General features: G+C 41.3%; 1 protein-coding gene across 1 annotated transcript in view; it reads right to left on the bottom strand.

The window, feature by feature from the left end:
• The window catches only part of TANC2 (tetratricopeptide repeat, ankyrin repeat and coiled-coil containing 2), a 255436-nt gene that overhangs the window by 78540 nt on the left and 149333 nt on the right, over positions 1–27563 (bottom strand). Inside the window, exons 8-9 of the mRNA XM_075036249.1 lie at positions 25222–25408; positions 11614–11877 (exon numbers count right to left, since the gene is read on the bottom strand). Of these exons, the coding sequence (XP_074892350.1) occupies positions 11614–11877; positions 25222–25408 (451 nt within the window). The remainder of the gene's footprint in view (positions 1–11613; positions 11878–25221; positions 25409–27563) is intronic.

Here is a 27563-nt window from a genome sequence, read left to right as displayed (position 1 = left end):
TTACTATTCCAGTGTTACTTGCTCATGGGAGAATTTAGTTTTCTTTACAATGCTAGATCAAATAGGAATAATTTATCGGGTTTTGCTGAAGGTGCCATCACTACACGAATAAGCATGGTTGGAGTGGAAACTGCAGCTAGAAACTTTATCTCTCTCTCGGAAACTGGAATACAGTGCAAGTTATTTTTTATTCCATTTTTCAACTGAAGCACACGGACCATCCCACCACTAGCCGAGCACACACCTCCAGAAGACCGGGCTACTTCTGTGGGGCAAAGCTACGAGCAGTGGTCCCCACAGCATTACAGGAAAAAACCAGCAAATCGGTAAAAAGCACAAAGGGTACAACCACCTGATTTTGAAGGTATTTCTCTCCAAATCCCATGGCTTCAAGCATCACCTCACACGGAGCATTTCCTACCAAGATGTGCCATTTACAGCGATTGTTTCTGTGATCAGTTTTTAAGCAACACTTTTTCCACAGCTGCCTGACGATTACAAATATTTTTAAATCTAATTTCATAATGGGTGCTGCACAGTTAGGTAGGAAATGCCTCCAGAACATATCAGAGGGGAATGACTAGAGTTAACACTGGCCACAAAGCTGCAGCAATCAATTTTTTATTTTATTGGTGATGATTGGAACATAGGAGAAAATGTGGTTTAAACAAAATAAATTTGGATCACTTGCATCTGAATTTACCCACTATTCTGCCATGTCAGAACCCTTTTCAGCCAATTTACAGAATATTATAAAACAAAGTTATAAAAACTCCACTGCATGAAATAATCTTTCCAATTATAAACAGAAAACTTAAAAATAGTCTTTGCAGATCACCAGCTCTGTTCTTGTTCTGATAACCATTTCCAAAATTCACATTAAATGTTTACCAATGGAAATCATGCTGCTCAGTATTGGGCTGCTCACTACTCTGTATCCAAAACTGCTTTTTTTTCTTTAGTTTTTGGTCAATTACCATAACAAGATTATTATTTTAAATTGAACTAATTCATTAAATGACTTCTTCAAAGACTGCCTGTGAAGCTGACATTAATTCTTCACTGTGAAATGGGTAAATATTTGGATATAGCTCTCTAGAGTAGCTCACTGCACTGGACTTCGAATCCTTCCTCCTTACCACCCAACACAAGATGTAACAATTCAACAAAACTGAAAGGCAGAAAATTTCAAAACTAAGAGAAACATCTTTTTCATACAATGCCTAATGGCCATGTAATAATCTTTACCAGATTGTGTTGCAGTCATAAACTAAGCAAGATTGAGAGACTCTAACAAGGGGTGGGGAGACGAGGCTTAAATTCGGCAGTGGTTTTTAATGCCGTTCTTCACATTGCCTGAACTCTCTATATAAGTTTTCAGAAAAAGAGAGACAGAGGACAAAAGGTAAGCAAGAGCAGCGAGAAAAAAAGAGGAGATAAAACCATCAAAGTCTGTTTTTAGAAGTCCTTCATGCTCTTCTACTCTTGTAAAGTTGATTAGATGTTCACTGTGAAGGAGCAGATTAGAGCTGAAATGCTGCAATTAGAAAGATGTGGTTTTAGCGTGGATGCAAGTTATTTTCTGTAAGCACTAAACGCACCGCAGCCTGCTCCCAGCATCTCCAGCATTCAGCCTCAGGTTTCACTTATACTATGGTGGCACAGGCCAATGAAATGTGCCTTTTCCATAAAACATGTGCAATTTCTGTCTGCTTTTTGCCGTGTAACCGAGTCGGAGGATCTCCAGTGGCAGAGCAGATGTTACTGCAGCGACCACAGGCAGACCCAGAGTATCCCGGGGGTATCTATCCAGGGACACAAACCAAAAACTTGCCCAGGAGCCTGGTACCACGTCAGGCAGGTCAGTCCTTTCCACTTCAGCCTTCATCCCACCATCCACGCCAGCGTCAGCTGGACTATACCTATACATTTGATACAGTCCCACACGTGGCTGCCGACTTTCTCATGAAAAGTAGGACCTTAACAGATAATCGTTTCTTGTTAAATAAAAATCCCTCTTCACCCCAGCTGATTGTCAGGCAACGAGATAAAAAGCAGCCAGACAGGATTGCCTAGCACTGGCTAGTGCATTTAGGATGTGCTGAAAATCCACACCAGAAACAGCCCTAATTGATCCTGGGAGAGTTTAGAAAGGGAATATATTCAGGCAAAGGAGACCGCCTTTAAAAAAAAAAAAAAAAAAAAAATCAAAGTCTGAATGCTTTTCTTTTATATTTGTAAATGACACTGCAGTAAGCTTATGCAGACCATTACATTAGGATAAGCATCATCATCCTTTCCAGGCATATCTTCTACCCTTGAATGGGAGTTATTAATGCGTTACACACAGAGCTCAGCAGTTTTGCTGCGCCAAGGCTTCGTCACATACAATAAACAAACTTGCCGGCTGAAAGAACTACTGTTTCTTTGTGAAGACACTACGCTTTTTCTTTACTGAATTCTGTTAAATACCCTCATGACTTCAGTTCAAGTTACCCCGTTGAAGCTGCTCCTGCTTCTCTGAAAAAAAGGAAAGAAAACAAAACTCCCCATATCGGACTTGCTGCTAAATATATATATATGTGTGTGTGTGTGTATATATATATATATGAGACAGTGTGTGTGTATATATATCTATCTATATATATCTATCAGCTGCTGAAGGACATTTCCTCCCTCTAAATTCTATATTTGGTCCTGCTCCAGTCCCATTTTAATTCTATCAAGAACATAAAGAGTCATCATGGATGACCAGAAACATTAATCTCGCTGGTAATTTCATTTCTTTATACACGACCAGTCAATGTAGCAACAAACTGATAAAAGCTCATTTTTCCAATTTATGTAACAATAGTTAAAATAAAAAAATATTTCCTCCCTACTTACTCATCAACAGAAAACTAAATTAACTTTTCTTAACAAAAATTCACATTAGTCTTTGAATAGAGAATCAGTTTTACAATATGATTATTAGGCAATTTTTTTTGACTTGCAGTCTCCAGGAAAACACCCTCATACAAGCCAATGCTGTGCACACCAAGAAAATACTGCGCTATAAACATGCTGCACGGCCAAGAAGCAAGACCTGCAATACGCTAGGGCAGTACAGAGCCTCCCATTAACTGTAAAGGATTTAAAATGCCAAACTGTTATTCTTAAGAGGCACTGATCATATGCCATACACGACCTCTACTGCCCAAACCATATTTGCCTCTCAAAACAGATGTGACTTGTTTTAGTTGATTATTTCAGAAGCATCAACTAGTGGCAGCTCCACAACTAGTCTGTAGTTTTCTTAAATCAGTACTAATCGTGCTCCTTTAAAACTTTGTGCGAGAAAACCTGAAGAGACTTGCTGTGAGAGTATCCCCAGGTTTTGAAGCCCAGTTTTTCAAACTCTATCAGCTGGTCTGATCAAGCATGGCATCTCCCTGCTCAGCACACCTCCTTCTTTAAAATAAAGGCTAAAAACCAGCATGGGTATATTCCTTACTTTGCAATATTGGCACTTGTACTTTTTTCTTCCCAGAAGGCTGCTTTTAAGGGGTCTTTTTAAGGGGTTGGTGGTCTTCCCCCCCCCCTTTTTTAAGTCTTTAAAACCGTCTTTTAGAATAGCTTAAGATGAACGGAATCCTGTGATATTTCATCTCTTACATAAAAGCCACAGTTAACAGATAAAGAGTCGAGTGCCTCACACACATCATTCCTATCTTCTCCTTACCGCCTACTTACGGGCTGCAGGATTTTCCTACTTAACAATGCAGGGAAAGGTTTTCAACATGAAGCCAATATTTCTGGAGTGTTAATGATGGACAAGTGGTCACCACAGCTGTTAATGCAGAGCCAGACTCTGGAGACATCCTTACGAAGTGGTTTCGAGACTGTGTCCACATCAGCTAGCAGCTAGAAGGAGGGTTAGCAATGTTGGGGCTTATGTGATTTCTGAGGAGCATAATTTTGACAGCACTTGTTGAGCTGTGTAATTAAAAAGCTTTTCTAATGCAAAGGGCTCAACAATCTTTCAAAATTGCATTAATCTTCTAGGATGTGCATTTTGGTGAGCAAGAGGGGAATGAAGCCTGAGAGCTGTTCTTCACGCTCCCCCAATAAGTGAGGTCTACAGAACGACAGCAGTCAGTCTTTTATTACAAATCAAGAAAAGAACGTCAACTCCGCTTGCTCCAAAACAGCAAATGGTAAAGGTACGACGATCCAGCTGTTCTGATGGCGGCTCGATGGCACTAATTGCTGCACAACAGGCAGAAAGGAGTTTCTGCAGCAAACAACAGCTGAGTATTTGTTGAGTACCTACAATACACGTGCAGCCTCCTGGAAGAATTGTTTCATTTCCTGGTAAGAACTGCGATCCTGCCAGTAATTTTTATTTTCTTTTATTTAAAGAGTCTGCATTTCAACCTTTGTCCTGTCTGTGAAAGGAGAAGCCAGCTGCAATCCCAGATGTTTTGCAGAGGTGGACTTTGCACGCTGCCAGAGAAGAGCACAACGATGGCCAGTGGCCTGATTTGTTATTGGTCCTACAAGAGGTGAGGAGTTATTCCTCAGCGGCCCAAAGCCAGGCTCTCTTCCCGCCTTCATCATCACCATCATCATCACCTTCTACAGCCGCAACCGAGGAGACTTGTATGCGATGAACTGCAGTCAGCGTGAGCTGCCAGATCCATTTCACATTTTGCCATGGGTTATTTTTGCAATTGTCAGTACAACTACCCTGCCATTTCTCAGGCTGATGAAATGAGATTTATCTTCCTGATTTAGAACGGAGGAATAATTAAAGAGATCTAAGGCCAGAGCAACGAGAAGTAATTCTTCCTGAGAATATGCTTCAGTACTTCAAAAATTATGCAAGATAAATTTATCTTAGAAAATATAATATTAAACTGTTGAAAGTCTCCCCTCAATTCTGAACCTTATCCTATTTAATAAGACACAGTGACTGCAGATAAAACACAAGGGAGAAAAAAAGTACCTCCTCAAAAATAATATTTGCATACCGCAGATGCAATTCTCCCAAAGAAATAGCAAACAAATAGTGGAAGATAATTCAGTTTCAATGTACTATTTGAACAACAAACACAAACCAACCTGACTTGAAATTGGTATTTGGCAGCCCAGGGAGGGGGTGCACTTTGCAGACTGGGGGAGATGGGGAAAAGCGGCAGGGGGGGGTCGCTGCTCTTCTTATCTGAGTCAATGGATTCAGCTTACCATGACTGATGCACGGATCAGATTGTGTTATTACAACGTATTCTCCACATACCCCAAATTCAGAGTCCTTACAGCTGTATTAATAAATAAGCTTCAGATTTGATGACTCAATTTTTGGCTGGGTATCTGGTCAAAGTTATCAAGAAACGGTCAAACACTAATAGGACAATGCTAAGTTTTGGGGTTTACCCAAAGCATCTTCATTCCCTCTCTCTGCTTGGAATAATTCATATGAAGAGTTGCATCTAATTCAGAGTTTAACCATACCCTGTAACAAAAATAAAAAAAGGTGCAAATTTTTGTTACACTGCAACAGATCTGACATTCCAGGGCTTGCGAAAAAGCGTGTGCTCTACGGTCGATCTAATTAGAGCTTCCTTTCCCCCTGTTGCAGTGCATTTCATTTAACACCACATTTCTCTCTGTGCTATTTTTGTACCAATTCTCCTTCCCTCGGGCAGAATTAAAGGTATTCTTAAAAAGCTTCTGCTCTGCTTCCTCCCCTGTGGTCTTCAGTGGGTCTTACTGCGGTTTCACATCTCACAGGTTGGTCACTCCAGATGGGGTCACCACTCTCACCTGGTTTACGTGACCTTTCCCGGACTCCTCCAGGGAAACCATGGGACAGAGGAAAATACGAACATATCTCAACAGTAAGAATCCCATTTTTATGATGAGTTTCTTCCAATCACTTTCATCACCTGCTTAAGTACCACTGCTTGACCTCGTATTTTTCTGACCTTGAGAGTGAGACGCATTTGCTTTTCTGGAAGTCACTCTTTTCAAGTCACATTTTATAACCTTTCTTTTACTATTAGCTTGTGCTTTTGCCTGGTGAGGTGCAGGCAGAGGTAGGCAGGGCTGCCAGACACTCAGATATCTGCCAGAAACATCCTTAGAGGACCAGCTGCGAGATACCAGGATACAGGTTGCTCCCTGAGATAACCACTGCGCACCGTGTTCTCAAAAAGACATAACGTATAGGCGTTTATGCAAACCCTGCTCTCACCTTCAACAACACACTTTTCTAATGGGTAAAGAATTTAAAGTTGATAACTAATAATATATTTGCTGCTATTTTATATTCTCCAAGAGGAAAGAGAGGAGCTAGTATTATATAAGGGCATTTAAATTCTCTATTAACATTTAAACAGACCTCATAAACCATGCATGTGGTCTAAATAACACAAGATTTCATGTTCCATTTCATGGGTAATGGGAATAGAACGAGACGTTCATTGTGTACACAAAATGCAAACCTTCCTAGGAAATTTGTGTTCATTCAAAAATCTGAATGCCCAGCTCCAATGCCAAGCGTCTTCTGATGATTAGTGTGAAAAATGTGGAAGTATATAAAATTAATTATTGTGCGTATTTGCTTGGGATGGGGTAGGAAGAAAATGCAGTTGAAGCTTTCAGTTTCTGGGAACAATAAAACAGCAAAGCAAATGGATTCATATGGGGCTGAACTGTAAAACTGAGTTTTAAAGAATTATTGGAAGACCCGGGATTACTTTTACAGGTTTTTCTTCTTGGATCATAACCTCTCGAAATTGTGCCCCCTCTAACACAAACTATCTCTCCTGACAGGTAAAAAGTTCTGCAGCACACAGAAGTAAAGACCACTTTTTTCTTTTTTACTTTCGGGGTTTTTTGGAAAGAATTTTGCTAGCAACTCCTGACTGTCTTTCTGAAACTGTCACCCAAATGCCTTTTTTTTTTTTTTTTTTTTTTTTTATTTAAAGCTTTGAGATTCAGGGTTTCAGTTAGAACTGGTGATTACTGGGTTATGCTTTCTGAATGCCACACAGCAAGAAAAATTGCTGCTAACACTGGAAGAATGAAGCAACGTTTCTTTGTACTGCAAAGGCCATGTTCAGGAGAGGTAACACAGACCTCCCAACACTCCCCATCTTGAGTACGTAGGCAGGGAAGGGAATTTCCTTAATTAGAACTAAGAACATTTTTAATTTGCTTTTTTGTGGGTTTCCCCACATACATTAAGTTAATACAGTATAATGTAGCATTGGCTAAACAAAAGAAAAAAGGATTTGAGTTATAACTTGAGGTTAACAGAAAATATAATCACTTCCCTGTGCACAAATGATTTAAAATACTAGTTTAAAATCCTGAAATGCTAATGTGACTTTTTCTCATCTGTAACCAATGCTGCTTCTCACACGATAATACTTTACATTTTACGTAGTTAGGGCTGGAGTTCACCAAAATACAGTGAATTTTCAAGTTAAGTATATGGCTACCAGGACTAAACTTTATTTTTACAACAATTTCCCCAATAATATGACCATCATGTAAATGAAGTTGTCTCAGACCACTGAAGTCAATACCATCACAAGAATTTGCTCCAATTTAATGCTTCAAGAGCGGTTTAAAAAAAGCAGTTTAACACCAAGGAAATGCAGCTGTGCCCAAGTGACATAGCTGGAGGTGCCGGGACCTCTCAATTGCAGCGAGTACAGGAATTTACCTCCAGCAAAACACTGCGTTTTCCCCTTCCTTTTCATGTCCAACGTAGCTGAACTGTTACTCTAAAGCTTTTCAGAAAATTCAGCCCTCTGACCTTAAAAGTCTGAATTCAAGCACTGTAACTTTGCTAAAATTATAAGCTACTAAATGCACAATATTAAAAATCTTTGGTAAATCCAGGTAAATCTTCTCCAACTCCAAGAGATTATGAGAAACCGATGCCAATATCCACGAAGGGCCACTGTTCCTTGCATCTAGCTGGAGCAGGATACGTTTCAGTTTCCAAGATGAAAGCTATACAACCATTTCATTCCAGCTGGTTTTATGCAATTTAGCTGATGAAAAGCTAAATTTCTCAGGCTGCGCTGTGGCAACAAGCATTCTCTCCAAAGATAAGAGGAATACATTGAGGGAACCACTTCTCTTTTTGACTTGATAGGGATTTTATAAGTAAAATGGCAGAAATAGTATAATCTAGAAAATAGAAAAAAAATCTTCAGATTGTAAAAAAACCTTGGAATTCCAGAGAGACATAACTAAAAAAACGCTGAAAGAATATTTAGCTCAACCAACGTGTGAGAAAAAAAGTGCAAGAGAAATGCTAACTCAATAAGATCTTTAAAAGATTCCCTACGGAGATCAAAAATACCTTTTCTATATCAAAAGACAAAAAAAGACAATAAGGAGCCAGGCTGGGCTCCTCTCCGCATTTATAAAGACAGTGCAAATGGTGCACGAAACCAATTTCAGGAGCTGAATTGCATTTTTAGCTTTGAGAAGGCTTGATTAAATTTGAAGGTGGAATGGACTCAGTGCCTGAGCTGCCCCACTGACTTTGAAGGGGTGCTGGCTCTGAAGTGTGGTGGCACTAATTTCAATATGAGAGCTGTTAACGTGGACTATTAGGAGAAAAGAAACAGCAGGTCTGGTCCCTGAATTTCCTTAAGTTTTTTTCCCCTCAAACACGGTACTAGTGCATAGAGACTGTGCTCACATTTTGCTTAATTTTCTTCTAATTTATTAGCAGTACTTTACCTTGCAGCCAAGCTGTGAGCAATTTGCTGTCCATAAGTTACGTGTGACCCGGAGACCTTTAAGTTCTCCTGCCACTGCAAGAGGGATAATTTGCTCCGACCCTTCTGCAGCACAGTTCCCCTTTCTCTTCCAAGTCAGGATTTTGCGATGCTCGCTGCCTGGGCAAACAGCAGTGCCCTTCACAGCTGCTTCTGACTTAATACCATAAAATTGCCTAACAACTTCTATACTCCGTGCAGTAACTCATTGGGTATTGCTCACCATACGTGCTCCCAGTGAGCTGATGTGAAAGATGTGCTCTCACTGCTTTCACAACTGGGCTTTTAAAAAACTCGTTATCACATACATGGTGACCCATGAATCTCAGCAATTTACCAAGACCCAGACACGCTCTACCAAATCTAACATCCCTCTTCAGCATTTTACAGTACACAAGAGCCTGCATTGTTTTGGTTTTTTCTTCCAAGAGAAAGTATTTACCAAAAAAAAAAAAAAAAGCTTTTAACTGTTTCTGAAGAAATTTTACGCAGCCAAGTGCAAGATGAAATCAATACGTGTTGGGGAGAGTTGTAAGCTGTTTGGTGAGTAAAGGGATGCATTACACGGCAGTGATTGCTGTTTGTAAGCCTGCTGTAAGAAAGAACATTTTTGTGCCATTTTGGAAGATATTCAGAGAGAACCTTAAAAAAAAAAAAAAAAAAAGAAAAAAAAAAGCCACAAGGTGTAAGTGCTACCATGCTTTGGTTCCCAAGAATAGACTGTCTGTATCTAAATTCAACTGCATTTGGAGAAAAAAAAAAAAAAAAAGACAAGAACAGTCTGTTTTAGCAAAGCTGTGGTTTCATGATTACCTTAAAATGTGGAATACCACTAAAAGAAAGGCAGCTTTCTGCCCCACTCCCAGCCATGCTTTGCCTCCACTCTAATGAACTTGTGGCTCAAAATTAATACACATATTTTCTGGAGGGTTAATTTTCAGTCTGATTGGTCTACTAATCTGGTTTATCAAATGGCTACCCAATGTGTAGTGCTGGTGCAAGGATGTGGAGTTGGCAGACAGTGCGGGATTAACTCTTTGGGCAATAGCACATTTTGCAGATAGGCTTAAGTCAACCATGAAACTACATCTGGTTTCCCTCTCCCATCATTCAAGTACACAGATAACGAGTTTAACCAGTCTGGGGAAAAATCCCATAAAAATCTATTACTTAGAAAACATAATTTTCTGGTCCCACAAACTTACAGGAGATAACATGTGATCATTTGATGATAAAAGGTTAAGCCAAATCTTGTATTCTTGTCCATAGTTACTACCACAATGATTTATCCTGGGACATGTACTATGTTAGCTGACATACTACTTAAAAGCAGCAAAAAACCCACAAAACAAAACCATCCGGAAAGAAAAGGTGTTCCTGAACCTTGCTAGATAGTTTTCTCTTGAAACAGTATTTGCCTCTAAATGCCTCAAGCAAGCCAACGACTTCCAAAGTCAATTAAACCAATACACATGCATATTTAAATTTATGGTACCTCGTCTACCCTGTTTTCTTTTTGAAGGTGTTTACGCGGTGTCATTTATAAGAAATGACCCTAAAGTAATAACAAGGCTATGCAAGCAGAGTTTCCCACTTTCTTCCTATCCCCTTTTTCCATTCTGAAATCCCAGGCTTTTAGTCTTTCAGACGTTAAGTAGCACGTGGTGTTGTACCACCATGCTTAGGCTGCCCATACTTTAGCATCTATAAAAATCTCATTTCTACATTGCTTTTAGGCCTGTGACTGTCCAAAGTGGGATTAAAAAGGAAACCTAATCTAGTTATGCAATGCAGCCTGGGTTGCCAAGAGATGCTGTTTTAACAGACAATATCCCAGGCTCTGTGTAGTCCGGACTTTCTGGAGCAAAATTCACGCTGCCAGCCAGCGGGAGAATCTTGCAGGGACTCTACAAACCAAGACTGTATTTCTCCATGTGTTTATACAGACAGACATACAGACCACCTCAACAGAATGTTTAACCCCAGAGAAGTTACCCAGCAAGAAAAAAATATGGGGCAGCAAAGGAGAATAATTCCAGGCAAGCAGCTTTTCAGTAAAGCTTTAATATTTTTAATCCTATCTCTTGTTTCTGTCCTGCTGTTACCAACCTCAGGGGAAAACTTAGCAGGTTGTTAAAAGATATCAATAAGATATGTCACAGCATCATTTAGGAATCTTTTAAACAGCAGACATGAAATTAAATGAAGAAAACGTTGATATAATGCCAAAACAAAAAAATTCAGTCATTAGCAAATCCCAGGTAATGCGAAACCCAAACCAGTGCGTGCACCTGTGTGGGCTACGACATTCAGGGCAAAGTCCACCAAGAGAGATGGGATCCACAGCAACTTGTCTGTAGACAGAAAGTATCATAATTCTCTTAACTCCCAAGTTCTTAAGATCTTCAGAGAAGATCAGACACCTGATTTTACTTGCAATGAATCCTTTGAAACAGCAGAAATGGCTATGATGTCTTGGAATTATGTGGTACTTTAAACCCAAGATTATTTGCATTGTAATGACAGCAAAGAATCTTTTTTTTGGTAAACTTAATTCTCCAATAATCTTACAGTTGTACAATTTTGTAAAAAAGGGACAACAGACTGCTGAAATAACCATTCAACATCATCAGAACCAGTTTTCCCCACAGAAATTGTCCATTTAGGAGCAGTAAGTCAAACGAAAAGACAATTTTTGTCACGCTTAATGATGATGACTACAGAAAGGAGATTTCTCTTTGGATAATGAGAATACGAAAAAGGCTGTGACATGCATGTACCGTGTGTGTCTCGCTCTAACCTAAAGGCAAAAACGTTTCTTTCTTACCTGCTACTGAATTTGGCCGTGGCATAAGGTAAAGAGGAATAGACTGCACTGACTGGGACAAGACCGTCTCCAGGTTCCTCTCTGGGATTTTGTTCAGGCTGTAGGTGGAGGCCGTCATGTTCTCATCCACACGGTATAAGCAGGAGTCCATGCTGGATTTCTGGGACTGCCAAGGTTTCAGGTTTCCTCCGGATCCAAGTTCTTTACTGCTTTCCCCTCCATATTTAGTGCGTTCCACATTTTCTGAGTAGCTTGTCAAAGTAGCTTGAAGGAAGAAATTATAAACAAAATGAGTAACAAAGAAAGAATGGCTTGCACACACACTGCTCTATGCCGAGTTGTGCAATGCAAGAGCCAAAAATGATGTTCATCACATTTTCCACATTCACATAAATCAGAGATTATGGAATTTAGTTTAACGATACTGTTTCTGCTTACTACTTCTAAAAGAACATTTAGGCTGTAATGTTTTGGCTCATACTGTTAAAAGCCATTAGTAATTACAAAGAGTATTAAAAATTATGTGCAGCATTGTATTTGAATACACAGTTCCAGAAACAGCAGAAATTATTAAGGCAAGAACATTATCAGCGATCCTTATATCTTTTAAATTGCATCGTAGTTACCACCTTTTCAGGAAATGTTTGCAGAACTTTATAACCTTGCAATGTCTGACACTGAAAAGCCATAGGCACAGAAAGCCCCCACCTGACTTGCATGAACAACCAGCTCTTATGGATTAGTTTGGTTCAGAAACTGAACCCAATATCTCATTTGACTGACAGCAGGTTTTTATGAAGCTTTAACTGTAATCCACACATTTCCCCTTATATTATTTCATTTTACAGATCAGGATTGTTGCTACGTTGACTTTCACATTGGGAAGTGACAATACTATACTGATCCACACCACTAACATCTTCTCCCCGTTGGGATTTCCTCCTCTGGATTCTGATGCAGTTATCCCCTGGCTGTAACTCCCTTCGGGCTGTTGACTTTCATCTTTAGTCTCCCACATACTCGTTCAAGGTCATCATCAGACCTTTTAGTCATTGAGAGAAGGTCCCAACACCCATACCAGCTTCTCTGAGTGCGTCAAACTTGCCTGCTCCTTAACTTGGGGGGCAGGGGGGAGGAGACAAAAGAATAAAAAAAAAAAAAAAAAAAAGAAGTCACAACTCAGAGCTCACTATCCTCTCATCATCCCAATCACCCACATTTCCACTGCTATTCAAAACCCTGAAATTCAACTCGACCCTGAGTTTTCTGAAGCCCCAAACGTGCCCTGTGCTTGTAGATCTACTTGCTAAATCCACTGAAATCCGTCATTTTCACTTAGCAGTGGTAAATACCTTTCCCAGTCCAAATTCTCTGCTAATTTCTGTGCCATCTGTCCCTGGACACAACAGCATGGATCTACGGCTTCTTGTCTGCAACACAAATCACACTGTAATGTCTCCTCAGGGGCAGCCTGCTTGCCTTCACAAAAGCCCATTCCTGAACCAAGGGAGATGCTGCCTCATTAACAAACAGCACCACATTAATTTTTATATCGATAAACACAAACAGTAAAATTACTCCAAATGCTTAAATTACTGCATGCTTTTAGGCTAAAGCTTTTTCTAGGCCAAGTTTAAGGAGTAAGCAGCCTAGAAAAGAAGTTCCACCCAAAGAGCACCTAAAGGAAGATGCAGTTTAACTGCAGATGGGTAAGAGTTATTTCGTTTGTTTTTCTATACGCACCCAGAAGCAGAGAACTACATATTTAAGCCAGTTGTTTACATGTTGAGTACAGGAATAATTTCGCTGCCTAACATTAGACATCCGATTTAAATTCTCAGAAATACCCATATAGACCTGGCAAAATACAAAAGTGATGACACTTAAAGCCAGGGGCTCTGGACAGCTCTCCATACCGAGGTGCCAAGCAGACTGCTGGACTCTATCCCCAATGCAAAACCATGAACTTCAACGACCAAGGACTAATCTGGCTTAATTGTACACGTTAAATGACATTATAATAGGAACCAGAATTAACTGCTTATATCTAAAGTCACAAAACCATCATTAAAAAAAAAATTGGAGAACCCTGTCATTCTTACTGCGCCTGCTCTTTACCCCTCCCAACAAACTCCATGCAGCTTCAACATTTACCCCTATTTCTATCATTTTTATTTCTCAGTATTGGGTTTCTTGTCTATGCAGTAGGATCAATATCTTCATGTCTCATCAAGTGTTCCAACATTTAGTTGTTTGTAACATATTTTGAAATTTAAAACCAACACATGCAACTGCTAAGAACCGGTATTTATTTGTTGGCATTTAAACATAGGTCTGCTGTCAGGTAAACACATTTATACTTTAGCATAGGAAAATAAGATAAAAACAAGAAACAGATGTTCACAGATTTTCTTGCTGCCTCAAACTGTTTAATATTGAGAAATAGGTTTGAAATGGTTTTCTAGAAAATCTCCATTTCAAAGTCTGGGTCTGCAGTGCTAGGCATACTACGTTGTCTATCTACAGAAAAAAAAAGTCCATTGATCCATTAAAATCCATTCATTTTAAAAACCTATCTCAGTATATGCCTAATTAATCTTTGCAGAAACACATCAGCATCTGAAATCAGTCATCTTCCAATACATCAAACTGAGGAAAAACAAAATAACTATGTGTCAAAATAAGTTTTCTCTAAATGAAGCAACAAAAAAAAGTAAAGAGCAAATAAATCCTACTGGCCCCTTTTCTAATTGTCAATTTGTGTTCATTTTAAACATAATTTTCACTGTTTTACACTAAAGCTGTTTTATGTGCAAACTCTTCATTGAATCAGGTATTTAGGATCGTTCCCTGTGGATTAATTTACCTTGTGAACAGCCCTGGATGATATAAGTACTGCTACACAAGCTGGAAGCGATTGCTCTATGGACTTAATCTCTTCTATGAGCTATTTTAAACCAAACCAATTTTGACTTTATTTAAAAGGCAAAAGCGTGAGGTTAGCTATGAGCCAGCGACATGAACTGACATGCAGAGCACGTCTCCCGGGGGAACTAAAGCTTACCAACGGCGCGACCCAGAGAGCTGCTCAGAAATTACAACTTCACAATCAAAATTTGAGAAAGCAATGTCTAATTTCAGAAAAATTCACGTTATCTGCAACTACTAAGGTTGATGCAGGGTGATACTCAGGGATAAAAAGTTGGTAAATACAAAGGAAGTGCAAAGATTTGGTCAGCCCTGAAGTGGTCAGGCAGCTGGACTAGATGATCATTGGAGGTCCCTTCCCACTGAAAAAAATTCTACGTATTCTATTGCATTTCATTTCATTTCTTCGGCAGAAAGAACTTCATATGTCAGTCCCCAATAGGATCAAGCCCATGAACACCCGCAACCAGACGGAAACCTGCAAAATAACATGATTTCTGCGAGTTTGCCATATTCATACCCTAAACTTTCCAGAACTGCAGGGGGTATTCTAAACCAGGGTCTGTGCTCCTGTGGTTTGGGGGTGTGAGTACATCTCCCCATCATCTCCTGCGGTGGCCCCTGCGGGGGATTAACTGTGCTTTACAGCAATAATCTCTTTAGAGGGTTGCACGGGGAACGAAGACCCACCCTTGGGATGAATCCTACTCACAGTCACAGCAGGACTCCTGTTGCATCATTAATGTACCTAAACCATATCTACATGTTAAAAATATTCTGGGCCTTAATCCAGATGCAGAGAAGCCGATTGAAACGGGCAACGGCAACTACAAACTAACATGACGACATCGCTGTCCATGCTTCTATCGTCAAGCAGATTTTTGTATACATAGAATACAGGAGAGCATCAGAATATCAGATTATACTAAAAATTGACTCTCAATTTAAGATTCCTTCTGATATTACTACTCTGGTTAGACTGAACATCTAAACCACAAAACAAGTATTTTGTGCTCATCCTTGGAAATTACTTTGCTCTGTAATTCATAACCATGACTCTGGCTAACAGCCGATGGCCTGCGGAAAGGAGGTCCCAGTGATGAAAAGTCCCCACAGACCCCAATTATACGTTACATTGTTTGAACTGTGTCCGTGCTAAAAGGGGCTGCAGGAACACTCACGGGCCCAGCTTAACCCACACGCAGGAAACCCGGTATCTGAGGTTTTCACCACTGTCACTTCTCCGTTTGCAGGAACATTTAGGGGTTTGCGGGATGAGAGGTGTCCCAGCCTCGGGAGAGGAAGAGCCCCTGTCCCTGAGGGGGCTCACAGCATCCCTGCCACTGGAAGCTGGAAAATGGCAATGGAATTGTCCCACCGATGGAGATAACAGAATTAACACTTTCTAATACAAGGTTTAGAAAAGAAACAAATGGTTCTTCAGATATTAGCAGAAAATTTCTTAAGGGTCCCATGAATTTTCTTACAATGAGGGTGGTGAGGCACTGGAACAGGTTGCCCAGAGAAGCTGTGGATGCCCCATCCCTGGCAGTGTCCAAGGCCAGGTTGGACGGGGCTTTGAGCAACCTGGTCCAGTAGAAGGTGTCCCTGCCCATGGCAGGGGGGCTGGAACTGGATGATCTTTAAAGGTCCCTTCCAACCCAAACCATTCTGTGATTCTATGATTTTTAAACCCAAGGAAACCCAATTAACCAAAAGCTCAAAAAAATGCAATCTCTTAAGACATCGCATGCTCTAAATTTGGGAAAGATAAACCGATGACCTCAAATCCATCAAAGAGCAGGAATTTTCGCCTTAAGCCATCTGCTGAGAGGCAGATCTTTCAACCCTGAGTCCCTACCCAGTCCATCAGGTTACGTGATGGGACACGTTAAGCTGGGGGTGCCACAAGAGGAACCTGCCGGGGTGCGAGAAGGACTACAGAGATGCCGCGAGAGAACGTGCATTTACATGAGGCTCTTCTCACTGCTGAATCCAGCCAGAAAGCACAACCCTGGTGAAAAAAAACCAGAATGTTGGAGTGCCTGGGCCCTGCTCTATGGGAGCCAGCGGGCTGCAATCACAGAGACCACAGCGCGTGCCGGCGGTCGTCGGTAGCAAGAAGAGACGTCGCTGCCTCATGGAGGATTATTGCAGGGGACAGAGTAAGACGGGGGAAGCCATGAGAGTCACACACCGAACATGCAAAACCTGACAGCCATGCAGAAACATCTGAGGTTCTCTATAGCACTGAAGTAATACCACATGTATATAAATATAGACACGTGTGTGTATAAATATGTATATATATTTTTTTTATATATATATGTATCTCCAGTCTCAGCTGGCATGCAGTCTCACACTATTTAATATGAACACAGACAGAATTTGAGGCATCTAAAACATCTGAGCACTGTAAAACACATTAATGAATAATAACACAGAAAGACCCTCAAATGCGATGCAGGCAGCACGGTGCCCCTTTGCAGTCCCCTCCGCGGCCTTCTCTGAGGATTTGCCCCATCTCTTTCCACAAGATTTCAACACCGCCCTCTGTAAAAGCACTACCTGCATCAGCTTTGAGCAGCACAGCCTGGGTGTCTTTGAAGACACGTGGACTTTGATGCCAGAAGGGGATACGCTCCAGATGCTGGACTCATTTTACAATCCTATCTTGCTTTTAGTATTCAAGATTTATGCCTGCCTTTTCCTTGGCAGAGGACTTGCCTATGTCAAGCTTTCATTTTCAAACTTGGCTCGTTTCCCTTGGCGAAACATTTTGATTAGAACTTTTTGCAAATAATGCGGTTTAAAATATTTTGTTTCTTTGGGAAAAAAAACCAGAATCGTATCAAAGCAGCCGTTCATCCAAGACAGCACCGTAGATGTCACTGCAGCCAGTACCACACTTCTCGGAGAGTTTCATGTATTTACAGGACAGCAAATATTATTTCTCGTTTAGTTGCAAGCTGGCCTATGCCCTGGAGCATGAGGCTTTCAACACTACTTGTTTCAAGTCAGGCACGCGAAGGGATTTTTACTACCCCATCCAATTCTCCTTGAGGCAGAGATCATGCCTGGAAAACATCAACCTTTATGTTCACCTTTCAGATGGAACTGCAGGAGAAAGCAGTTTTCTACAGTTACCACTCCATGATGACCAACATTAATTATATGTAAAGACTTATAATGTCTCATGGAGGAAATAAGGATTTTGTTGCCTTAAAGAAAGAACTGCAGCAAAGTAGCAAGCTTCATATGTTGCACTGAAATTAGGTACTGAAAACACTCATGCAAACTCTGCAAGTTAACCTCATTTCACTCATCTCCAGTAACATAGTACAACAAGACTTGCCTTATCGCATTAGAGATGTCCTAGCTAACATGTACGACTTGGCAAGGAGTAGAATAAATTTTTTACCCTAATCTACATAAGCCTTCATAAACTCAGCCACAGAAGGATACACCTAAATATAGCCGTGTCGCCCCAGACCGCTCCACGGAGCTTGGCTGCCAAACAGAAAAGTTTGGCAGGCAGAAAGCATAAGCCCAAACCTTTCCCGAGGGAAGGCGGCAGCCTCGGGCGGTCACATGCAACTCATGCCCCAACAGCCCCTGGAGCACTCGGTGCTTTTAGAAGAACATTATTCTCTGCTGGACACCATCAGCCAGTAAGTTTAAGGCTTCTCCATGCAAAAAAACCCCCAAACCCTTAAGTGTGCCCTGCTCAAGGCTTGAGGTCAAAATCCACATCACTCTTCGTATGTTTAACTTCTCTTACAACACTGGTCTCAAATGCGGGGGCGGGGGGAATCACTGGCTTAATTCATATAAACAATCCTGTAAAAAGACAGAGATTAAACAGGTAAACCCATTTCTGTTTCAAGCCTCAAGGTATTATAAATCACGGTAAGCACACAAAAGGTCCTGAAACATAATGAAAAATACCTTGGCAGTAGCATCATGCTGACCCTATATTCTTTCTGTTCTAAATCTGAATTCCCTGATGCACCGGCTGACAAGCGGGATGAAGAATGGTATGAATGCCTCGAAGGGCTCGTACCTGTCTGCTACTCAGACTAGAAAGGTAAGGCCTGGGTAAAACAGCATTTCAACAGAGTGAGACACTCCCACCATCAGAGCACAACTCACTGCAAATACCCTGCTCGTGAGACAGAACAGATCAGCAAAGCTTTAGTTTATAAACTTCAGTTTATCACTTGCAGAAACAAGGTAATGAATGTTTTTAAGCACAGCCCACTATTGTAAACATTGAAGAAATCTGTTAAAAAGGTTCCAAATCTAATACAGAGGTAACAAGGCTGATGGCTGATTTACCAAAGCATCATAACCCCCACCCCAACATGCTCCTAAGTACTATTATTTAAACATAGACCTCTTACAAAACCACACATGCACATCTGGAGTAACATCTCTGTGACAGTGATGCACTAGAATTATGGACAAGGGCTTACCGAACTGCAGAAGCAGCCAGAAGCTGCACGCTCTTTTCCTTGCCCCCATATGCTGTGCGCTTCCCCTCTACAAACCCATACCTCGCCGCATGTGTCAGCTACAGGTAGCCACTGGATTTTAACAGTGGGACTGTTAAAATTTCGGAAGAAAAAACGCACATACACATCCCTTTAACTCTACGTCAACTCCCACCACCTTCTTGATTCAGCGCCCTCTCTGTATTTTCCACCTTTTACCATTTTGGATCCTTCTTTATCTTTGCCCGTCTCGTCAACATCAGTTCAACTTTTTTTCCTTCTTTAGCATCAGCGAGGACAATTTTTCTTCTTCTTTTGAGTCCACCACAGTCTTGAAACTGGTTTTAAAATTATAAGACTTAAACAAGAAAGCAGAAAGGAGGCATGTGTGGGAGTGTGCACACAAGGGGAGGGAAGTTATTTGTATACTTGGCATTAACTTTTTGGGCAAGCTTGGATCATTATGAAGCTTTTCATATAACCCTGAAGGTTAAAATCTTGCTGCTCTTAAAATAAAAGCTGAGAGTCCCATCTAATCTCACACCATCAACAGCTAAAACATTAAAGAAAAGTCATTTATCACAGTATCCAAAATAACACCGTGGGAGTTGACAACACTGAATTTTCCTTTAGCTGTCTTCTGATCCGTCTTTTGAGTTTATTCTTTCTTTCAATTTTTCACTCAATTTTTTTTCCATCTACTGGGCTGGACCATAAACCAAAGCAAATTTCACAGTTCGAGTATAACATCTGTTCTGTGCCACTTCCTTCAGCTTTAAACGCTCTTCCTTCTCCTTTTTTTTTCCAGTAACATAACAAACACCTGTAGCTGACCCATTACCTATCCAGTATTTAAGGGCCAGATTTTGGTGTCAAACCCAACCCTTGATGCCTCAGTGGCTTTACTGGGGGAAGGCAGAACCGTTGTTTCATGACTTCACGGTTTCTCACCCCTGACATCAACCATGAATCATGTCACATGTGCACGCACGCGTTTGCTTTCTGCTTAATTTGTCCTCTTAATGAAATGGAGAAAGAATTGAACCAGGATTCAGAGACGGCGTCCTTTTGTACTTTGTGTGGTTGGGATTCTGTGACCCCACTAATTTTGCTCAAGAGCTGATGAGACGCCTGATAAACAGCCTCCCCTTTCACCTCCTAAACTGTCATCCCCGTCACCTGCAAAATGCAGATGCATTAGTGAACAAAAGACAATTATTCATCAGTATTAGACATTTTTCAAGGAGCTCCTCCTTTGGGGAATGAGCCCAAATGGAAGCTGGCTAGATTTAAAAAAAGATCTGTAATTCTTATGAATCTTATTCATTATTAACAAAGCATTTCATAATACTGATGAGAATGTCAGAATTCAAATGCTTTAGCTGTAAGATCACAAAAATATTTAACCTGAGTTAAATTTATCTTGATGTGCCTTTTGAGCTGCTCTTTGTTCCCTTCTCCAAGCAGTTAAACTTGCAAACAAATCTATCTTGTTTTATTGTCAGCAGCATCTATTCTGCTTAGCACGCACTCTAGACGAATTTATTAACAAACCTATTTTTAAACCACAAACACATAAATCTGTAGAAAGCAGCAACTTGATAAAAGCCCAGGAGTCAGAGGAAAAAACAGCAAAAAAAAAAGAACTTGAAAAAAAAAGCTATATGCCAGGGACCTCCAGGAGGGAATGGGGGTCCTTTACATGTCGTTCTTCATTGTAAAAATCCACAAAATCTAAGTGAAGGCAACTGGTCCACATGGTATTAGACCTATCTACATCACTGCAGCAGCAGTGCAAGAGGATTTATGCAGCTCACTGGTTTCCCTTTAAGCTGCTTTAACATCATACCTATTTCCCTGCTCAAGATGATCCCCCTAACAGTTAAGCGGGGAACACAGTGTAGATCATCACAGGACCCTACATGAAGAAAAAGCATGGCCCCATTTCATATCAGAATAAATTACAGCACTTCTACAGGAAGATTCAACACAGAAAACAGCCGTTCTTTTAATACCCCTGGGAGACTGCTGCTAAATGACATAAAATGCTGCTTGAACATCACAAGCACATGGGGAAGCTTTACATACCAGCAAGAAATGTTTTCTGTTTTATTCTGCAGGCTTGCTAAGATTGCTGGAGATTTTCTTACATTCTCCTGCATTCAAGCAGCAAAACTTTACAGTCCACTTCTGCGGGGACGTGAAGTGCAAAGTTTCCCCGTAGCAGCACGTGATTCTTTGACCAGTTTTCTTTTCAGTAGCAGATTTTGAACATTAACAGTTGGCTGCTTTTACATAGAGAGCCAAAAAATCCTGGAAGCTATTCAGAGGTTAAAGTCAGGTCAGCATTTTCACCAGCCATTCTGTTTTACACAAAAAGGATTTAGTGGCTTCCAGGAGAAAGGGCTGACTCGCTCCTATCTCTCCTCTTGGCTCACCTCCTCTCTCCTCCTCCCCCTTCCCCATTGCTTTTCTTTTACAAATAAGACTGTCTGAATTTGAAGATCTGGACCTTGTAACATTTTTTGTTACCCTTTCAACATACGTAGACTGAACTTCCCTTTACTGTAGAGGATCTAAAATTTCAAAATAAGTCTGTTCTAACCCAAGTGATGCATTTATTAAAGTCATCAGTAACCATGAAATAGTCCCTGTGCTGTGCAGATTAGAGATACGACACGCTTGTTCTCTAATAATTGAAATTATATAAGAGGTGACATGCAAATGGACAGGAATAACTCCAAGAGGACAAGTCATCAGAGAAAACCTGACGGGTTGAAATTTGGGCTTTACATACATATTAGAACACCAAAGTGCCCATCTTAGTGGACAGTTAGGCTCTTAATGCAGTTAATTCGGAGTCTAAAGAGCCACACTCTGATTTAACTTTGACAAATTAACACTGTGTCTAGCAATGTAGATATGTAAAATCAGCTTAACATGTAAAAAAACCATTTATGCTAAGCAAAATCACACAGAGAGAAGCAATTATGCATAATGGTGTAAGGACTGACTTCCGACCTCGATTAACTGTTTTCTGTTCTTTGCTAATTCTCATGTATCTTACAAATAGCACGTTAACTTTCTGGCACACAGGTTAAAGCCTCTGTGTTTTTAAAATATGATATTCGGTGGCGATTCATGATCACGAGATTTGGAGGTGATGCTCATTGCAGCTCAGGACTGATAGGTGGCAAAGATCAAGAGATCTTCCTAAAACCATAATGTTTATCAAGATGAATAAGAAATATATTGGACAGCCTATTCTAAAAATACACCTTCTTGGAGCTAATGAGCTAATACTTTAAATCACTTACTTGGGGAGGAGCAGGAGGGACCATGACTCAGGAAACATAAAATACCTAGGGAAATGTTTACTCTTTTTCTACACATAAAAATGGCACAAAAACGTAAGTAGTTTTGACAAGAAAATCTCTGACACATTTACACTTTTGAGGTACCACGTGAAGCTGCTCAGACCAAAAGCCACGTCATTACAGTCATCCTTGCAGAGAGCAAACACAAGCAAGGGATATGCATACAAGAAGATCTGTATCCAATAATTGAGGAATGCAACCAAAAGGGAAACCTGATCCCTGACCCTCCAGAAACAAAGGAGCTGATGTGTTCCTTAAGGGGAGAGCAAAGCACGAGGTGGGCTTTGCTTCCTACACGTGGACAATTTGTCTGCTCTGTTCTGTAGTGAAAATAATTCTAGCGAATTGCTGTCATGCAGAGACCACCTTTCAAAATTGTTGCACACCCAATTCCCATCCCAACAGGAGGGTAATGACCAAACTGTGCATCCATCTCTGTGGGCAAACATCCCCCCCTGCTTGAACTGACCTTACACTTGCAGAAGATGTATAGAAAAAGACTTAGAAAAAAACTTCCCAATTTTTTTTCGCTGCTGGAAAGTATGACTGGAGAAGACCGTTTTCCCCACAATTTGTTACAGCTGTTCAGCTTCTATCAAATGCCAGAATAAGGTGGTGTTGAAAATGTTATTGTCAAAAATAAAGGGGGGGGAGGAAATAAGGGGAGAAAGAGGCTCTTGTTTTCCTTTGAGTGTGAACACTAGCAGAGGAAAGGCTTGCTTTTTGAAAGCCTTGGAAAGTGCTTCCCCTACTCCACATGAACATATTTTTACACAACTTTTCCATCTGGGATACATTAACATAGCCTTGGGATAAGCCACCTTCTATTATTTCCAAAGTTTCCATGGGAAAATCTAAATTCCTGACAGAAGAACCTCTAAGAAAGAATATTCCTTGTGAGGGGCAAAAAACCAACTGTTTCAGACTTAAAAATTAATTACTATAGACCTAGTGAAAAAAGGATAGGGTATAAAATCTGAGCAAAAAGATTCAACACCTTATCACGTCAGGAATTGGGATCACGCTGATGCTTCTCAGACACACAGGTGTACCACAAAGGCCACCCAGATCTCCTCTGGCTTTCAGGTGGATAAGAAACTCCAGATGAAACCAAACTGCAGGAACTTACAATTTCGTCACCTTCAGATGGTCACCTGTCAAAGAACCACGAGGACCAGACGAGCCCAACACAATAGCGCAGCACGCACTGACAGATGTCATTATTAAGAGCAGCTCGTAAAAGCAGAACACACACTTTTTTGCCTATTCTGCTGCTCCACTTCAGGCTTCGATCAAGTCTTAGACCCGATTCACAGCTCTGCCAGAGGCAAGACCCAGCTGGAATTGAGTGTCCACTTTCACTCACCATGATGCTCCAGCCCAGCCAGGCTTCAAGGGGCTGTTGTTGGACAGGGTGAAGCTCTGATGGTGGGACAGTGTGAGCAGAGAACGAAGGGTGTGTCATACTGCAATGACTTTTCCCAGAATTTATTAACCTACTTTGGTATGCAGCTCAGAATAGCTTACGTATTTGCATTTTAAGATCATGCAGGCAGAAGTGCTACAGAGGTTGCTGTGGCATACAGGAGCAGAACTAAGCCCAGATTTCCTGATCAGCCAAGCAAAATATTAATCACTAGTACAACTAACCTGCCTAAATTATCAAGCCTTTGGTTTTTTTTCTTTTTTTTAAAGCACTACATACACTGATGGCAAAGTAAAATCTTCTTAGCTGGGGAAATACTCAACATAAAACACAGTACAAGGACAACCAAGTGAGGACCATCCTGCCTGATGTTACATAGACATTACTTTTCTCCCATTGTGCCTTTACAGTTATCGTAAAGAAATTAAGCTGTGTATGTTATTTTCTCAAGATCCTTTACACTTGCAACCTACAGATCACTCAAATGAAAAACCTGCTACAGCAGCTACAGAAATTCACTGGAATTTGTGTTAATTCAGTCTGTTTCCTGCCCAAGGCTGAGCTTAAGAGAAGCAGTCATTTTTGAGGCAGAGTCACCGATAAGGTGGCAGTGACAGTCACGGGGCACAGAAGGTAATCAGTCTCTTATATTTATAATAATAGAATCCCACAGTATTTGAAATATGAACGTGATGCCGTCATCCATTCTCTTTCCTCTGACATCAAAGAACAGTGGCTATGGACTAAATGGCATTAAGGGAAGGGAAATGCTGAAAAAATAGATGTCTCTGTACTTGAGGTAATAGGAGGGGATGGCAGCCCCGAATAATAGCCATTGCCTGGCACCGAGACCATCCTATCTTCCTTATTGGACCACAAAGCGTGTGGCGCTCTAAATTAACATCTCCACATTCATAAATGGGCATGGACAGCAGCTGAAGGAGAGGATATAGAACAAAAGAAAAACTTGGTAGGAAAAAACCCAACCACCTCACTAGAATTAAAGGAGACAAAAATGTGTTGGGAAGAAAGACTGCAAGAAGCAAAAAGGTGAAGATGGGATGCAAAAATAGATGAAGGGAGGTAAAATTCTTCCTCTTTCACCATTTAAACAAGTTCCAAAACTTTGCATCAATCAATGTACTTATCAACCTCATCCATCCCAAGTTTCACCAACTTTATGTAGTTGCGCCCATGACGAATGGAAGATGGAGGGGGTACACTTCACCGTGGTCACTGCAATATTAACTCGAATAACGCAAAACCGTCCCATTAATGAGTGAAGGCGGGTGTATTATCTAAAATAACTCTTGTTAAGCCAACACAGCCGACGACTGCGATGGCTCAGCGGTAGAGCGCGAAGGAGAAAGGTGCCGGCACTCACCGATGATGCCGCTGTCTCTGCTCTCCAGGGTGGAGGTAGGGCTGGTGACGGCGCCGTAGGTGCAGTCCTTGGCGGTGACGCTGGTGCTGACGGGCGGCAAGGTGGAGCAGGGGCTGCTGGCGGGCGGCGAGGCCGTGCTGCTGGTCAGCGTGGAGCAGGGGCTGATGCGCTGCGTCACCGCCGAGCTCTGGAAAACGGGAACCGGGAACACATCACTCACCGCGGGCGGTCACTGAGGGGTGGGGATGGGGAGGGGGGGAAGTCTTTCTGTAGCTCCCACTTGAGGATTTGTGTTGTACGGTGAAGGTGAAAAGTGCTTTACTGGTTAAAATGAGAACGTCCGCTGTGCCACCCCACATCTGCGGAAAACGCGGAGGCAGCGGGCTTGCTTTCTACTTCACGCCTTAGAGACTACAGCTTCCACGTTCAGTAGGAAACACAGGAAACATAAATAAAGCGGTATTTACCAAAAGCCTGATTCCATACTTTATCAGGAATTTTGATCGTTTTGTTAGTATTGAACTGAAAGTTAAAAAAAAAAAAAAAAAAAGGCACAAATAAGCAAAGATTATGATACAGTGAGGTAAATTCTGTGCCTCTGTTTAAGTGGAGATCTCCAGGGTGGTAAGTATACAGCATGATCTCACCTTTACTTACAGCAAGAAACATCACATACAGGAAATCCTACAAAGACCTCTGGGCCATTTCCGTCTGCTCAGAAACCTCCATGGGGCTGCAATTTTTATTTTGGTCTGTAAATGTTTCCTCCATTCAAGAAAAACAACAGTGGTTCTACACCCTTGCAAAGAGGAAGCTCAAAATCCCTTATCTAGATACGAGACAGCCCTTCCCTGCCCAGACATGCTTTCCCCACTAGATAAAACTTAAAAAAAAAAAAAAAAGTAATAGGGAAAATGTTGCTCTCCGAAGGCAAAATAAAACAAAAAAATACAGCAGCACAAAAAAGATGGTGTTTTAAAAGTTATTTTGGAAAGCCCCTATAAGATATTGTGTGCAAGCAACCCGCCAGAGTTGATACATCTGAAGCTGTGCACAGAGATTAGTTTATTAAGAAAACAAAATCATTCTTGAATTCAATTTGAGACAAGCTGCGATACAAGACAGAGCCCTTGTTTCAACCACAGGCTACTGGATACACAACCTTCCCTGGCAAAAGGTCCTCCTCTCTGGAGATACGTCCTAGAGCATCTGCAGCCCACAAAAACTGCTGTGCAGAGTCACCGGAGGACAGCAAGGGCAGGAGATGGCTCACTGACCGCTGCACTGGGAAGACGCTTTTATTGACCCAACACAGCAACTGGACTTCAGAGCAATCATCGAGAAGTAACTTGGAAATGGGCTACTTCAATCCTTCCCTTCCACAAACCTGACCCCCGTGCCCCAGACCAGGCGTCCGATTCACAGTGTGGGTGTCGGAGGAGCAGGCACCCTCACGGGGGGTCAGGCCAGCAGTCCATCTCCCCTCGCGTAGATGAGGATGCAGAAAGTAAGCATTAAAAAAAAGAACGGGCTTTTGAGCAGGTGATTCTCCCTTAAATTTATCTTTCCGCCTCTGCAGAGGGGAGGTGACTCCATCGCCCCCTTGCTCAGGGGACACTGCAGAACACTGTCATCTCGCTCTTGCACTGCTGCTGTTTTCTGTAGCTAACTCCTGTGGACTGTATTTTGTTTGTCATTGCAAAATTATACTGGTCCCAAGGAAAGCAGAGGTTAATTCCCCATTTGGAATTCATTTAAATGAGATTTCTTTTATTCTGTGTGCATACTTCCCTAATAATTGCATGGATTTATATTCCCTTTTCCATGTCATTTGAACCCAAGGTAACCATGGAGAGCATCATGCTTACAAACTGCAAAACAGGTCTGACATCTAATTTTTTTTCTTCCTCACTATTTCATACTTGAAACTGAAAAAACGCCTGGGACAGACTTTTGTAAGTAGAACATGTGGAAGATTTACTGGTTTTTAAATTAGAAGGCAGATACCATGTGTAGCTACCAGGAAGCGATCTAATTTGTCCAGGGTATCCCAATGGGGCTTGTAAAAATCCTTACTCAAAATGTAACCACCCCGGTGTCTGAGGCGAAACAGAGCATCCCTGCAGCAGTGGGACGGGGCAGTGCCGAGGCCGGCATCGCCCTCCATCGCCCCACACCTTTGCTTTCACGCCATCACGACTGCATCGATCTTAACTTAATTACAGAGTACCCCGAACGTGGATTAGCACATCAACAAACCAGGGACAGAGTGCTAATGCGACAGCTCCACGGGCATGTTTTTTATATTAAACAGAGAGATTGCAACACAGCAGAAAATGAAC

Source organism: Buteo buteo, chromosome 9 (assembly GCF_964188355.1).
Source record: "Buteo buteo chromosome 9, bButBut1.hap1.1, whole genome shotgun sequence".
In the NCBI taxonomy this organism is placed as follows: domain Eukaryota; kingdom Metazoa; phylum Chordata; class Aves; order Accipitriformes; family Accipitridae; genus Buteo; species Buteo buteo.
The sequence above is the reverse complement of the archived record's forward strand: the minus strand, read 5'-3'. Positions and strand labels throughout refer to the sequence as shown.